Raw genomic sequence first — 13,076 nt, 5'->3', positions numbered from 1 at the left:
TCTGGCTAGAGGACTACCACCAGAAATTTCTCGATGAACCGTTCTCTAGGGAGGAAATACTCGCTGCCATTAGTAGCTTACCCGGGGATAAGGCCCCGGGCCTAGATGGCTTACCGGCCTCATTCTACAAAATGTATGCTGATCTCCTAGAACCACACCTGGCGGCTATGTACAATGAATCCTACGATACTGGCCTCTTCCCGCTGTCGCTCTGTGAGGCAATGATAACTTTGCTTCTCAAACCCGACAAACCCGCTGACTGTCGCGATTCCTACCAACCCCTTTCTCTAATTAACATTGATAAAAAAAATTCGACATACTGATCACCTCCCGTCTTCTGTTACTCATGCCTCTCATTGCCCTTCTGGACCAGTCAGGTTTTATTTCCGGTAGGGCAACTTCTCACAACCTCCGCACAATTTTCTCGGTTTTACATCAAATTAATCCCAACCCTTTGGCCGTGGCTGCCCTGCTGGATGCTATAAAAGGCATTTGATACGCTGGAGTGGCCCTTTTTATTTTACCTCTTGCCACGCATGAGCTTCAGCAAACTTTTCATGTGTAAGATCAAACTCCTCTACACCAATCCCTCGGCACGTCTCCGTATCAATGGCCAGGTCTCCGACCCCATTAGTATTGCTCATGGCACCCGGCAGGGGTGCCCTCTGTTGCCCATGCTCTTCGCCATTGCAATGGAGCCCTTGGCTGCCAAGCTTCGCCAGCACCATACCCATAGAGGAATAGGTTTTTCGGCCCACTCCCTTCTTGTCTCCATGTACGCGGACGATGTAACCCTATACGTCCATCATCCTCAGGAAAGCCTCAGCCCCTGGTCCGGGAAATCATACGCTTTGGCGGACTTTCCGGAATTCAAGTGAATAGGAGCAAGTCAGTTTTATTCCCCTTGACTGATGCCATCATGCTGTTCACACCGGACTTTCCGTTTGTGTGGGCATCGGGCCCCCGCGCTATTTGGTCATCTGGTTGAGTAGGGATCTGGACGAGGACGAACTGTGGAGATCTAACTTCAGTTGTGCAGTTGATTGGCTGGAATCTAGGATTCCATCTTGAAGCCGGCTTCCGCTTTCCCTGGCAGGCCGGATCACAATTGCCAAGATGGTGGTTCTGCCTAAATTTCCTTACCTGTTTTTAAAAACATCCATATCCCTCTCACTTCTCATTTCTTTCACAAATTACGCTCCCTAATCATTTCGCTTGTCTGGGAGGGTAAACAGCCAAGAGTTGCATACAACATCCTCACTCTCCCCATGTCTGCCGGAGGTATGGGCGTGCCTGACTTCAGGATCTATGCCTTGTGCGTCCAGGCCAGCTTCCTGCAATTTTGGATCCATCCTACCCCTTATCAACCTCACGTTGCCGTTGAGACGGATATAGCATCCCCTTGGCCTCTGTCCACAGCCTTGTTCGTGCCGGCGGAGCGCCCGTGTGTGGAGGTCGACACAGTCGAGACGTTGCGCTGGGCCTGGTCCGGCCTTCACCGGCTCTCCAATCTTCCCCTACTCTCCACCAATGGTGTGCCAATGGTGAATCACCCAGATTCCCCCACTTCAGCCTTCTGGCATGCCTATGCATGCGTCACCTTTGGGTTTGCGGGCGGTGGCAGAATTTTATCCAGGGAACACTTTCTATTCTCTTCCTGACTCCTCTGGGCCTCTGGACACGCTTTAATTCTACCAGCTGCGTGCTATTTGCCGGAAACTACACTCTACATTCCCTTAGCCCCCACCCACCATGCCGTCTCTGGACTTCATGTATACATCCCCATCCCCGCACAAATTAGTTACCAAATTATACATGCTTACTCTAATGTCCACCTCTATATCCTCGGACCGGACGCTGGAGGTGTGGGGCGCGGATCTTGGTATGGACATTGCGCAGGCCGACTGGCTTTATTGTTGTAACCAGACAAAGAAGCTGTAACCAAATTACTGGCTCCGTCTGAAACATTTTAAGTATTTGCACAGGTTGCTCCACAAGCTCGGGCTCATTCCAAGGGACACTTGTATGCGTTGCTCTGCCCCTGCCGTGGACTTCGCACACTTAGCGTGGTTATGCCCAAAGGTCTCTGAATTCTGGGGTTGGTGTGCTCCCCTATTTCTGACATTACTAGTGCCACAGTGCATCCTGACCCTCCCCTGTGGCTCCTTGGTTTCGTAAATATCTCTCCTGATGTTTTCCGATGCCTGATGGTGATGCACTGGTCCTGGCTAGGCGCAGGGTGGCCATGTGTTGGGGTCGTAGACCTGCTCCTAGAGCTGAGAGCTGGCTGGAAGACGCCTCTCGGTGTCAGACTCTGTTATCGGAGTTCTGGGATTTACTGCCCACCAAGTCCCGACCTGTTGACATTTGGGGCACTCTGGTTACCTATCTCCATTCCCCTTCCAACCCTAGTGGTGCTGCCTCTCACGCGCTCCCCGCAGGCCCTGCGCCTGTGGCGGCCGCCGGTGCTGGTCTGTGACTGGCTCCTCCCTCCCTGTAGGCCCCCCGCCACTCGGCATTCCCCACTGATGTTATTACCGTATGTGTGACCCCCTTTGAGCGGAGGGTCCCCTATATAGTGGAGCTGTGATCTGAACCTTAACATCTTTCTGCTTGTTGTAAGATGTAGTCTACTTGTTTCCTAATGCTTGACTTGATCTATACTGTGTAGATTTGAGCTGCTATGTTGCACAGTGTAATGTGTCTGACTTGAATTGCCTCAATAAAGGTTTTGAAAAGAAAAAAAAATAGTGGTACAAGAACCACGACTCGAATCAAGACATGTCTAGAGAATGTATAATCGCTGGGACCCCAAGGAACCACCCAAGGTGAGTAAGTAGTGACCCCACAGAGGACGGGTGCAGTGTGAGAACACAACCGCGTTCTACGGACAATTCAATGAGAGAGTTGCGTTGCAGTTTTAAAGTTTAAGGACCCTTCCCAGTGGATTACGAAGAAACCCTTTGGAACATAGAAGGTTGGAGAGCCATCCAACCCATGGATACCAAAGTACCGGAGTTACCTATTCCAGCGAAGCCGGGTGCATAGGGCTGAAGTGGCGTCGGAAACTGTTGTCGATCTCAATGGGAGTCTTCAAATAAATGCACTGCTGGAAAGAAGAAAAGTGTCCGGTGGAATTAGCAGGTGGATTCTTGATGGAAGGAAGCTGAAAGCAGAGGGGACAGAGTCTGGGTCACTCAGGAGGACCAGCGGCTCGGTAGACGAATCCCGACCCGTGTCGGGTGCTTCAGGTGTGTTTATTAATATCTTGACTCTACAGCTGCAGGGACCAGGAGACGTCAAAGATGACCCAGAGCCGGATACAAACTGTCCCACTAAGGATGTCGAGTGCTGAGGGGGTCGATTTTCAGGCAGAGCACAAAAAAGCTGGCAACCAATGAAGAAGGTCAAGGAAGGTTATGGTCCAGCCCAGCAAGGAACAGAGGACTCCCCACAGCAAGGGGAGTCAGGGCAGCACTGGAGCAACCAGGGGAGCCCAAGAACAGCAATGTTGTCCCTTAAATGGACCCACAGGCCGAAGGCACAGGAGTCGCGAGGGGACCTCTTAGCAGTTTCACAAAGTCACAGCTTGCAGGGAGGCCAGAGTCCTTTGTATAAAATGTGCACAGAGGTATCGGCTATTGATAACCCAATGCACAAAGTTAGGGAACATCAACAAGAATATGCACTTGCAAAAGTATGCGGTGCACAGGGGTTCGGTTAGGCAGTCCCAACTAGGGATACTGGCCTCAAACTTGGTGAGAGGGCAGCTTGACCTCAAGGAACAGAAGAACCCACCTCCTGTGTTGCTGCACCCTTCAGAGTCCGTAGGAGCTCAGGTTCATCAGACCGGTCAGTTGCGTTATAGTGCCTGCGAATGCAGGGGAGTGACTCCTTCACCTCAAGGGAGATAACTTCAGTTGTCCTTGATGTTCCACCCTGCATGGAGCCTATAAGGGGCATGGGCACAGACAATGCTTTGGACAGAGAAGGAGACGAAGTCGAGCCCAGTCAAAGTCCAGCAAAATCCAGAGTGTCCAGACAGTAGAAGGTCAGTGGTTTCTAGTTCAGAATCTTGTCCATGTCGAATCTAGGGTCCTTCAGCCTATAAGCCCTTAAGTACCCACGGGAGAGGGTTGAACAGATTCAGGGGACCCTACCAGGGGAGGGTTGGGACTGTGGGGGGGATACTCCTCTGTCCTTTGTCCAGTTTTGTGCCAGAACAAGAGCCAACGATCCCCAGGACTGGTTTGAACTGGACTATGCACAGGGACTCCAAGTGTGCCCTCGTGCAGGCTTTCAGGCACCTTGGAAGTGCACCCACCCAGCCCCAATACACTAAATCCTATCTGGGAGGTGGTCACACCTTCCGGTGACAGGATGCCTGTTGTCCTGCCTTCCCCTGCTCGAGCTTGGCTCAGCAGCAGGAGGGCAGAAATGTGTCTCTGGTCGGCAGCAACCATTTTGTGTTGCCCGGGTCAAGAAGGCTAGTACCGGAAAGGCCATGGAATCCACGAAGCTTGCTTCAGAAGGGTGGAATCATACCTCCCACACTGGTGTGGGGATATGATTCCAAGGTGTTTAATACCAAACATGACATGGTTTGATGCAGCTGTTTTCGAGACAGCATTTTACACAAGAATATATTGCACCTCTACCTATATGTCTGGCTGCATCACCTACAACCCAGTAGAATGGTCTCCGAAGGCTGAAGGGGTGCTCCGCACATGCAGGGGCACCCTCTTACCTCAAACCCAGCACCCTGCCTTCAGTATTGTCAAGGCATGCTAGAGGGGTGACTGATAGGTTTTAAGTCTAATGGCCTATAAATATAGTAAACCTATATCTAAAGTAAGTGGTGCATGCACCATTTTATACAGGCTGCAAAGGCAGGCCTGTAGTTCCATTTTGCATGGCCTCTCATGGGTGGCATAATACATGCTTCAGCCCATGGGAAGCCTCTGTGGTACCTATGCCCTGGGTACATGTGTACCATATACTAGGGACTGACAAGGGTACCCCAGTATCCGTTTTGGAGTGTGCCTAAGTACATGGCATAACATTTTAGGGAGAAAGCAGATAGACTGAGGTCCTGATTAGCAGGATCCCGGTCAGACTAGTCAGAAACGAGCAAAACACCAGGCAAAAAATGGGGGTAACCATGCAGTGAGATCCTACCTTCCTACACCGAGCAGCACCATTCCTGCATCACCTCTGTCCCTCTTCATTGAGTGTCTCTCAATTGAAATCAGTAAGTCTCACGTGCCAGAAATAAAGAACAATACAAACCCCAGAATTTGAACAAATAGAGCAAAAAAATGACTTCTCGAACTAGACATTTCCTCACGATGTTACCTAGTCACCAGCATATTGGTCAGTGTCCTTTAAAGCAACCTAGCCCATGCTAGGTTGACAGTAATCAAGAATTCACCCAACATTCCCAGGGGCTCCTGTCATAGATCCCTTCTGCCCACTTGCAGCTCCACCTGCATTCCAATACCAAGTATTGACCCGTCCCCACCTCTGTATATTCATGGGTGGATCTCAGAGGTGGTCATCAAACTGTTTGGTGCTCCCCTGTTGTACTATGGGGCCCTTTCTTCCCAAGGAAACATCTTCACAACCCTCTCCCACACTTCAAGTGTTGTCAGACTCTTCCCTTCAGGATTTCTTTTGAGCTCTGGAGCGGCCCTGAGCAAGCCAATGACTTTGAGGTCTTTGTTCCGCTGGAAAGTCCGTTAGATTCCCCACTCCAGCTGCTGTCATCTGCTCCACCTCAACTGTCAAGCCCAATAGTTGCAGTGCTTCTTGGAGATCTGTGATATGGGGTGATCTGTTGTGCAACTCAATGGATAATCCAAAGAGGTAAGTCCATTGGTATCGTATGTGGCCTCGCTGCAGGTTATCAGTCACTGGTCAGAACTGCAGGAGCCTCGCCAAAGTTGTCCGTGCAACGTCTTGGAAAATGGAACAGGAGGCTCACAGAAAGGACACCTCCTCAGATTTGCGGGCCACTTGTATGATTGAGTCTTTGACTTTACAAGAGTGGAGGTTAGCAAGCACATCTCTGGGTAGCCTCTTCTCCCCAAGCAACACCGGGCCCACTCTATGAACCCTATCAAGTTTAACAGATTTTTGGTGGCCGGGTCTGGGTCAGGATGTAGAGTAAGTGATGGGAGAGAGCGCGGAAGGCAGGTGTTGTGCCTTTTTAGAATGGGTGGACTCCCTCATCATTGGGAAAACTCCTGTAGTAAGGATTTTTCCAAAACAAAATCCCACATTGGGATTTTGAATAAGAAACAAAAAATTGTAAGTTTGCAGTGAGGCTCTGTATTATTGATAGCGGTTCCTGACAATGCTAGAGATATCCGCTGGACTAAAAAAGATTTAAAAATTTGCCCAGACGAAATAAAAGCCCACCGCCAAACTCTAAATCAGCCCGTAAATATTAAAAACGAGTACATTACCGATGATTCATCATGAGTTACCTATAGGGTCATGGGAAGAAATAGCTTTTGAAATAATCAGCCCTTTCAATCGAGAAAACAATACACCATATATTTTCTTGGTAGTTAACATGTTTTCTGGATGCACAAAAATTATGTAGGTAGATGACATAGGCAATAAGAGTGTGATTAGGCCTTTTGATTAGGTCTTAAAAAAGGAAGGCTTTACCGAAACCGATCTAACGGGCTGTGGGGTTGAACTTAAGGCAAAGGATATGAATTTTTTTATAAATGAGCGATGCATTTTGCCCAAAAGGACCGCTCTGTATCATCCCAAAACAGAAGAGAAGGTTGAGCGATTTAACAATACTTAGAGATCATTCAGATTGCCAGGTGCAACAGTAACAGTTGGAGAGAAGAACTGCAGAATAGAATTGTGGTATAGAGAAAGGCACCAAATGCATCATTGAGGTAATGAAATGGGGGGAAAAACCTAACACAAGCATTTGCCTGGGATGAAGAAAACGGAATAATTGTCTGGTGTGCATGACCACGAAAATAATGTGGCATAAAAAAGTTTGATCAACTGAAACAAAAAAATATAAAGCATCACAGAAGAAATTCGGTAGCAAAAATAAATGTCAAAGTGGAAATCTCTGTGACAAAGAAGATTCCAATGGGAGGTAAAAATTAGAGAAATTGTCAAAAACCTTGTTGTTTACAAATTTTCATAATGTGGTAACCGCTAATTATGGGCACAGTTTGAAATTTAAATCGCAGAACAAAAGACATGAATATCAGAAACAAATGAGAGAGAAGAGTGTGTGACTAAAGTGATGAATTATATAAGCGCAATATCTCTGGACAATTCAGTTATGAACAGGCCAAGTAAAGAGAAGTGAGAGACTGTAAACCTACATTTTGCTCTGATTTCTCTAGAAGATCATATGTTGTGTTAATTTCTTGTACCATTCTTCCATGTATATATTTATTATTTTCTAGATTGAATTCTCCTCTGAAAATGTGCAGTATTTATTCTGTTTGAGGTTTTCCATAATGTTTTCCTGTTTATCTCTTGAGATGTATGAGTTTTTATCATATCATTTACTTGCATAATGTTTAAAGCTTGTACTATAGCAAAATTCCACCTTAAGCAGTTGTTGCTGACGAAGTGGATGGCGCACCTGCTAGAAATCCGAAACCTAATACTACAGGTGGGCTTTCATCTGTTCTATGCTAGACTGAGGCTGGTTACAGGGCTGAAAGTGCGAAATCGGGCCTAAGATACTTGTTTCCAGTCCAGGGAGGACCTGGCCTGGCAGTTCGGGCTGGATAGTTCCCATTGGGCGCAGGGTCAGGACGGATTTGCTTATGACTGGGTCCAAACTGGAATGGCATTGTGAGGAAAAAAAAGAGATGGATTTAGGCCAGAGGTGCAACTAGAGCAAACATTTTTTTTTGGGTGGGGGGGGGGGAGGGGGGTCCCGAAAACATTTTGGGGGGGTGGGCTGAATCTTTAAGCAATAGGCAGAGTGGAGCTGCAGGGGCTCTTAGAAGGGATGAAACAACAACAAGGACTCATTAACATGCAAATGGTCTTTTAAAGACCTGTGAAGTGCTCGGGTGCGGCTGTGTGTGTGCCCAGGAATCTGTCTCATCCCGGGCTGCCACACACGACGGGGGGTGGCTGAAGCCCTTTGAGCCCAATGGGTGTTGCGCGCCTAATTTAGGCCCAGATGGCTGTACTGGGGTGAATGTATGACATTGTTCTGCATTCTGTCCATCAATTGTTCTTTTTGTATTTGTCACCCCGAGTGGGACGGGTGTGCCCAGATGTGGGTCCCGTGCTCTCCTTGCCAATGGAGTCAAGCTATCCTGGCTGATGAGGGCTGAGAGCCCGAAACCGGTCCTTGGATGCTTGTTTCCAGTTCAGAGAGGACCTGGCCTGGCAGTTCAGGCTGAACTGTTCCCATTAGGTGCAGGGTCAAGACTGATTTGCATATGGCTGGGTCCAAACTGGAATGGCATGGTAAGCAAAAAAACGATGGATTTAGTCCCAGATCTCTGTACTGGGGTGAATGTAGGACATTGTTCTGCATTCTGTCACTCAATTGTTCTTTTTGCACAAGCAGCCAACTCAGCAGATAGCTGAACATTTTGGATAGAGCCTGTGTTACTCATACCAGGGCTATGATACCCTTTTTTGGGTCATGTTCGCGCTTTATAAAACTCTTCAAATAATAATAATAAAATATGAGGCCATTTGATCCAATTCCGTGCCAGTCCCAATTGTCCCTCAGGTTTGAAGACATGTTGTCTATTAACTTGGTTAATTATTTGGGGCAGAAAGAACAGCAACTCCAATTATGATATCACTCTTCTTACCAACAGGCCCACTCCATTTATCACCAGTTTTTTCACAATAGCGGCTTCCTTGAATCCGCTTGAAAACTCATCTACTTTTTCAGAGAAGCAAAAAAGATGGCGACAATTTTTATTTTGCGATTTTAGTGCCAGTTCAGCCATATCAAAAAATAGTTTTTTATTTATTTTTCAGTAGTTGACACAGGGTCCGATTCACAAAGGGCCTCTTCAATTGTGGCGGAGGCTCTACAGTCGCGACGGGGGACGCATTCGGAACGGGACCTCTGCAATGAGAAACTGCAATGCGGAGGGCCTCCCGTGACTGAGGGGCCTCTGCTACGACTGCGGGGCCTCCGCCACGAGTGCAGAGGCCCTTTGTGAATTGGGCCCTCAGTCTTGCAATTTCTACACCTTAACACGGGATAAAAACAGGGGTTTATTTCCCTCATCAGAAACTTCTTGAACAGGCAAGTGTGCACAGCTAAAGAGAGATGACAATGGATTAGTATGATTATACTTTGCCACATTAACAGGCAGACATGGTGCAAAAGACTTTAATGCTATTAGATTCCAGTTTGAAATCAGAAATGTTGATTTCTAAAACAGTGGCAGAATAGCCAATTTATAAGTCAGAGAGAGGCAATTACACTTGCCACAGAGAAGCCGAGCACCATCCTCCCCAGCAATCAACAGATTCAAGAGCACCAATATTGTTTGTTTATTTAACATAAATTCATGTTGCAAATATTTAACGTACCTCTTGAATGTCCAGTTTATCCGACTGCCTTCATAACGATTTTACAGCTCCAGCAAGAGAATTTTCCCTGCCTGCCTAATGTTTGCTTTTAAGTGCCAATTGCACCCACCAGTTCATCAGCCTCTCCATCAAGAGATTGAGTGGTTGTAATCTCTCCATTTGTATGTTAGTGAGTCTGTGTGCCAATTTCTTTTGTTTAACAAACGTGTGGGTGGGTATATCAGCATCATCAACAACTATGACCCAATAATTAATTTTCAGTGCCTCCTCACCGCCAACGAAAGAAAAGAAGAAAAATCAATCACAGTTTTTCAACCCGACCCAAAGAGGAGGAGATGATATCATGTATGTAAGCAGTAACTAACAGTGATGTTTTCTACTTCGATAACAAGCTGGTACATTTTACATCATCCTACACGCTGCCATTTTGTATGGCAAGAAATTAAGCAATAGGTGGTTGAACATGCCTTGAGGTGCACCCACTGAACAGAGGTCATACAAAGATGTAATTCCTAAAGCAGCCATCCGTAAATGCTAATATTATGAGCGCCAAACCCTGAGTAGTTGTGCCTCATGGAATAATTTTAAAATAACAATAAGTAAGGAGCAGATTTCTATTCTTTAATCATAAGACATTTACCAAGTGTGTATCCTGCCCTCTCCTCTGATGACTCCTCAGCAAACACTACAAGACTCCATGCACTCTGGAACACATTTGCTCCTGGATCTCCTGACTACTTCATCCTTCAGCACCTCTGATTCACAGCAGAACCTCCTGCAGTAGCACCTATGGTCAAGGTCGACATGAAACCCTGAGAATCCCAAGGGCAATGTCAAGAAGGGAGGAAGTAAAGTTCAACAAACACCTACAAAGTGCGACTAGCAAGCAATTATTTTTAGATATGTCCTGAATCACTACAAAAATTATTCATTTTAGATACTATTTTCATCAAACCACATTATGTGCATGTTATTGGGACACTGGATCTCTTGTACTTACTTGTTGTGCTTCCAGACATCTGAATGATACACTTAGACTCACGCCCTATTTCCCTGGAGTTGAAGGGGCGCACACGCACAGCCACTTTCACAGATGCGCCAGCCATCTTAAAACTTCACTGATTTCTGTTACTTTGTACTCCGTTGAGGTCCCAAGAAGAGTCTTCACCTAATAAAGAAAATGGAAAGAGGTTAAGAAAAGGCACAATTCCTCACAGGACTCAAAAAAGACTTTTAAGTACTTTAGTCAAAAAAGGACAAGCCCTAGGATATAAAACTGAAGTGTGTGTTTGAGCTTATGAGAGAGTGTGTGTGTTTGTTGTAGGAGAGTAGGGTCTGCTATCCTATGGTCACCCCAAATTTTTGCTTTTTGCTTCACTGGTTTATGACTTAATGTGGCTGTGGGCCTGCTAATCAGACCCACAGCCTGCTGTTCTCTCTCTAAATTGTTACCCATGTACTTTAGGTGCATAACGAAATTGGAACTGGTTCACCTTATTGGCCCCTGTAACAGTGTACCCAGGTACCCAGGGCATAGGTGCTTCCAAGGCCTACCAGGGGCTGCAGCATGTATTGTGCCACCCCTGGCCTGGCCTCCATATTTGACACAACTGGCTGATCACTCAGCTGGGGTAAGTCGGTGTAACCACCCCTTACTTAGGTGTAGTATGCCTATACCTAACCTAAAATGGACACATATGTTCCTATCAGTCACTCCTATGGAAGGCCTCATCAATCCTGGAGGCAGAGTGCTTGGAAATATGTGAGATGGTGCTCTGGCATGAGCTGAGCCTGTCTGCAGCTTTCGGAACCATGTCCTTTAGCTGTTTCATGATATTGCCATACCATATACTCTTAAGTGCATTATGAACCTCGCGGTTAAATGCTATCTTGGGCTTGGCTTTATCAAAACATGTCGAGTAAGGTGTCATACGAATTGGAATACTACCCCCTCGCCAGTTCTGGCGACGGGGGTAGCATTCCACCCTTCTAGAGGGACACGACATGTACCTAGCCTGAACCCCGGTTAAAGTTAAACAGAGCCTTAGCATCACAAAATGGATGCTGCCACCACAGACACAAGTCTGACCTCCTGCTGCTGGGAGTCCTTCCAGCGAGGGCAGCTTGGACAAAGGGTTTCCTGCCTGGGGAGGTGCTAGCACCACTCCAGACAGGATTTTGTGTATTGGGTAGGACAGGGCTGAATAGAATCAGACATGCCTGGGGCACACAAGGTGTTCCTGTGCATAGGCCAGTTCAAACCGGTGCTGGGGCTTTCCAGCCCCAGTCCTGGCGCGAAACTGGACAAAGGAAAGGGGGTGTAACCACCCCCCTTCCTGGTTCCACCCAGAGGAGGGACCTAGTAGGTGATCCTGCCCCCCAGATTCGAATAAGAGTGGGAGCTGTGTCCTGAGACTTCAGATCATCCTGAATCAACTTGAAATACAGAAGAAGACTGAACTTCGACATTCTGCTGCACAGAAGACGGAAGAGAATCTCCCTTGTGGCCAAGGAGTGACCACCCTGTGAACACAGGCACCAACCAGCAACTCGACGTCTGCTTTGCCGCCGCATCTCCCAGGAAAGCCCGAGCCCAGAGCCTGACAAGACCCAGACTCCCAGACTTCACACAGCCCGATCCACAGTCCCTGCAAAGAAGGGACCCGTGGAGGCACCGAGAGACGTGGGACCGGACCTCTTGAAAGACCCCCGAGAAGCTGACTGCGCAGCACCTGAGGCACCCTCGACGCTGTGCTTTGAAGATTGAGAAGCCCCAACCTCGAGCAGCCCTTGCACCAAAGATCAGCCCCCCAGCATCTCCACGATCTGCGTGGGGCCCTTTTGCACCGTGCCACTCGACGCGCCATCCCAGCCACTTGCCACGTGGCTAGCGGCCATCTTGGCGACGAAAACGACGAACTACACTGCTGATCTGGTTGCTCCAGATTGGCCCTTGCTCCCCTGAAAAGGAGCACCCGCTCTGACCTTGCTGGTCCGAGTGAGAAGCTTGAATCACTTCCTGCGTGGCTTGCTTTAGCCAAGGCCTGTTTGCTCCAATCAAGTTGTCAACACCGCCATCAGCGAGAGTCTACGTGGGACAGCTCGTGACCGACTCCTGGACGTCCTTGACCTCTTCGTGTCCACGTGGCTGCAGAGACAATCTTCACGACATCGCCTGTTTGCACCCGACATCGCCTGGTTCCTTCCTGGTTCCACGGTAGTCACTGGCTAGTGACTTTGAACATTGTCCCCTCTGCTTTCAGGTCTTCACCTCTTCAGATCCACCCTTGAATCCACCGGAACTCTTCACATCGAGTCGCCTGCAGCATCTTCAGCTCCAAGCGCCATCGACCTGCGTGACCAAACCCGACACTACTTCGACCCTGTGCACCCGCTTCCTGTGGGTGAGGTAACTCAGCAACGCCTCTGTTCCCACACTGGTATACACCTCTAGTGTCTGTGTCTAAAGTTTCATCCTTCTAGGTCACTCGGAAGGTTCCTTAATAACT

General features: G+C 47.9%; 1 protein-coding gene across 1 annotated transcript in view; it reads right to left on the bottom strand.

Annotated features, from left to right (window-relative positions):
- Positions 1–13,076, bottom strand: part of KIF1A (kinesin family member 1A) — a 2,072,061-nt gene that overhangs the window by 1,884,217 nt on the left and 174,768 nt on the right. Inside the window, exon 2 of the mRNA XM_078667093.1 lies at positions 10,568–10,735. Within this exon, the coding sequence (XP_078523219.1) occupies positions 10,568–10,673 (106 nt within the window). The 5' untranslated portion in view covers positions 10,674–10,735. The remainder of the gene's footprint in view (positions 1–10,567; positions 10,736–13,076) is intronic.

This window comes from Lissotriton helveticus, chromosome 11 (genome assembly GCF_964261635.1).
Source record: "Lissotriton helveticus chromosome 11, aLisHel1.1, whole genome shotgun sequence".
In the NCBI taxonomy this organism is placed as follows: domain Eukaryota; kingdom Metazoa; phylum Chordata; class Amphibia; order Caudata; family Salamandridae; genus Lissotriton; species Lissotriton helveticus.
The sequence above is the reverse complement of the archived record's forward strand: the minus strand, read 5'-3'. Positions and strand labels throughout refer to the sequence as shown.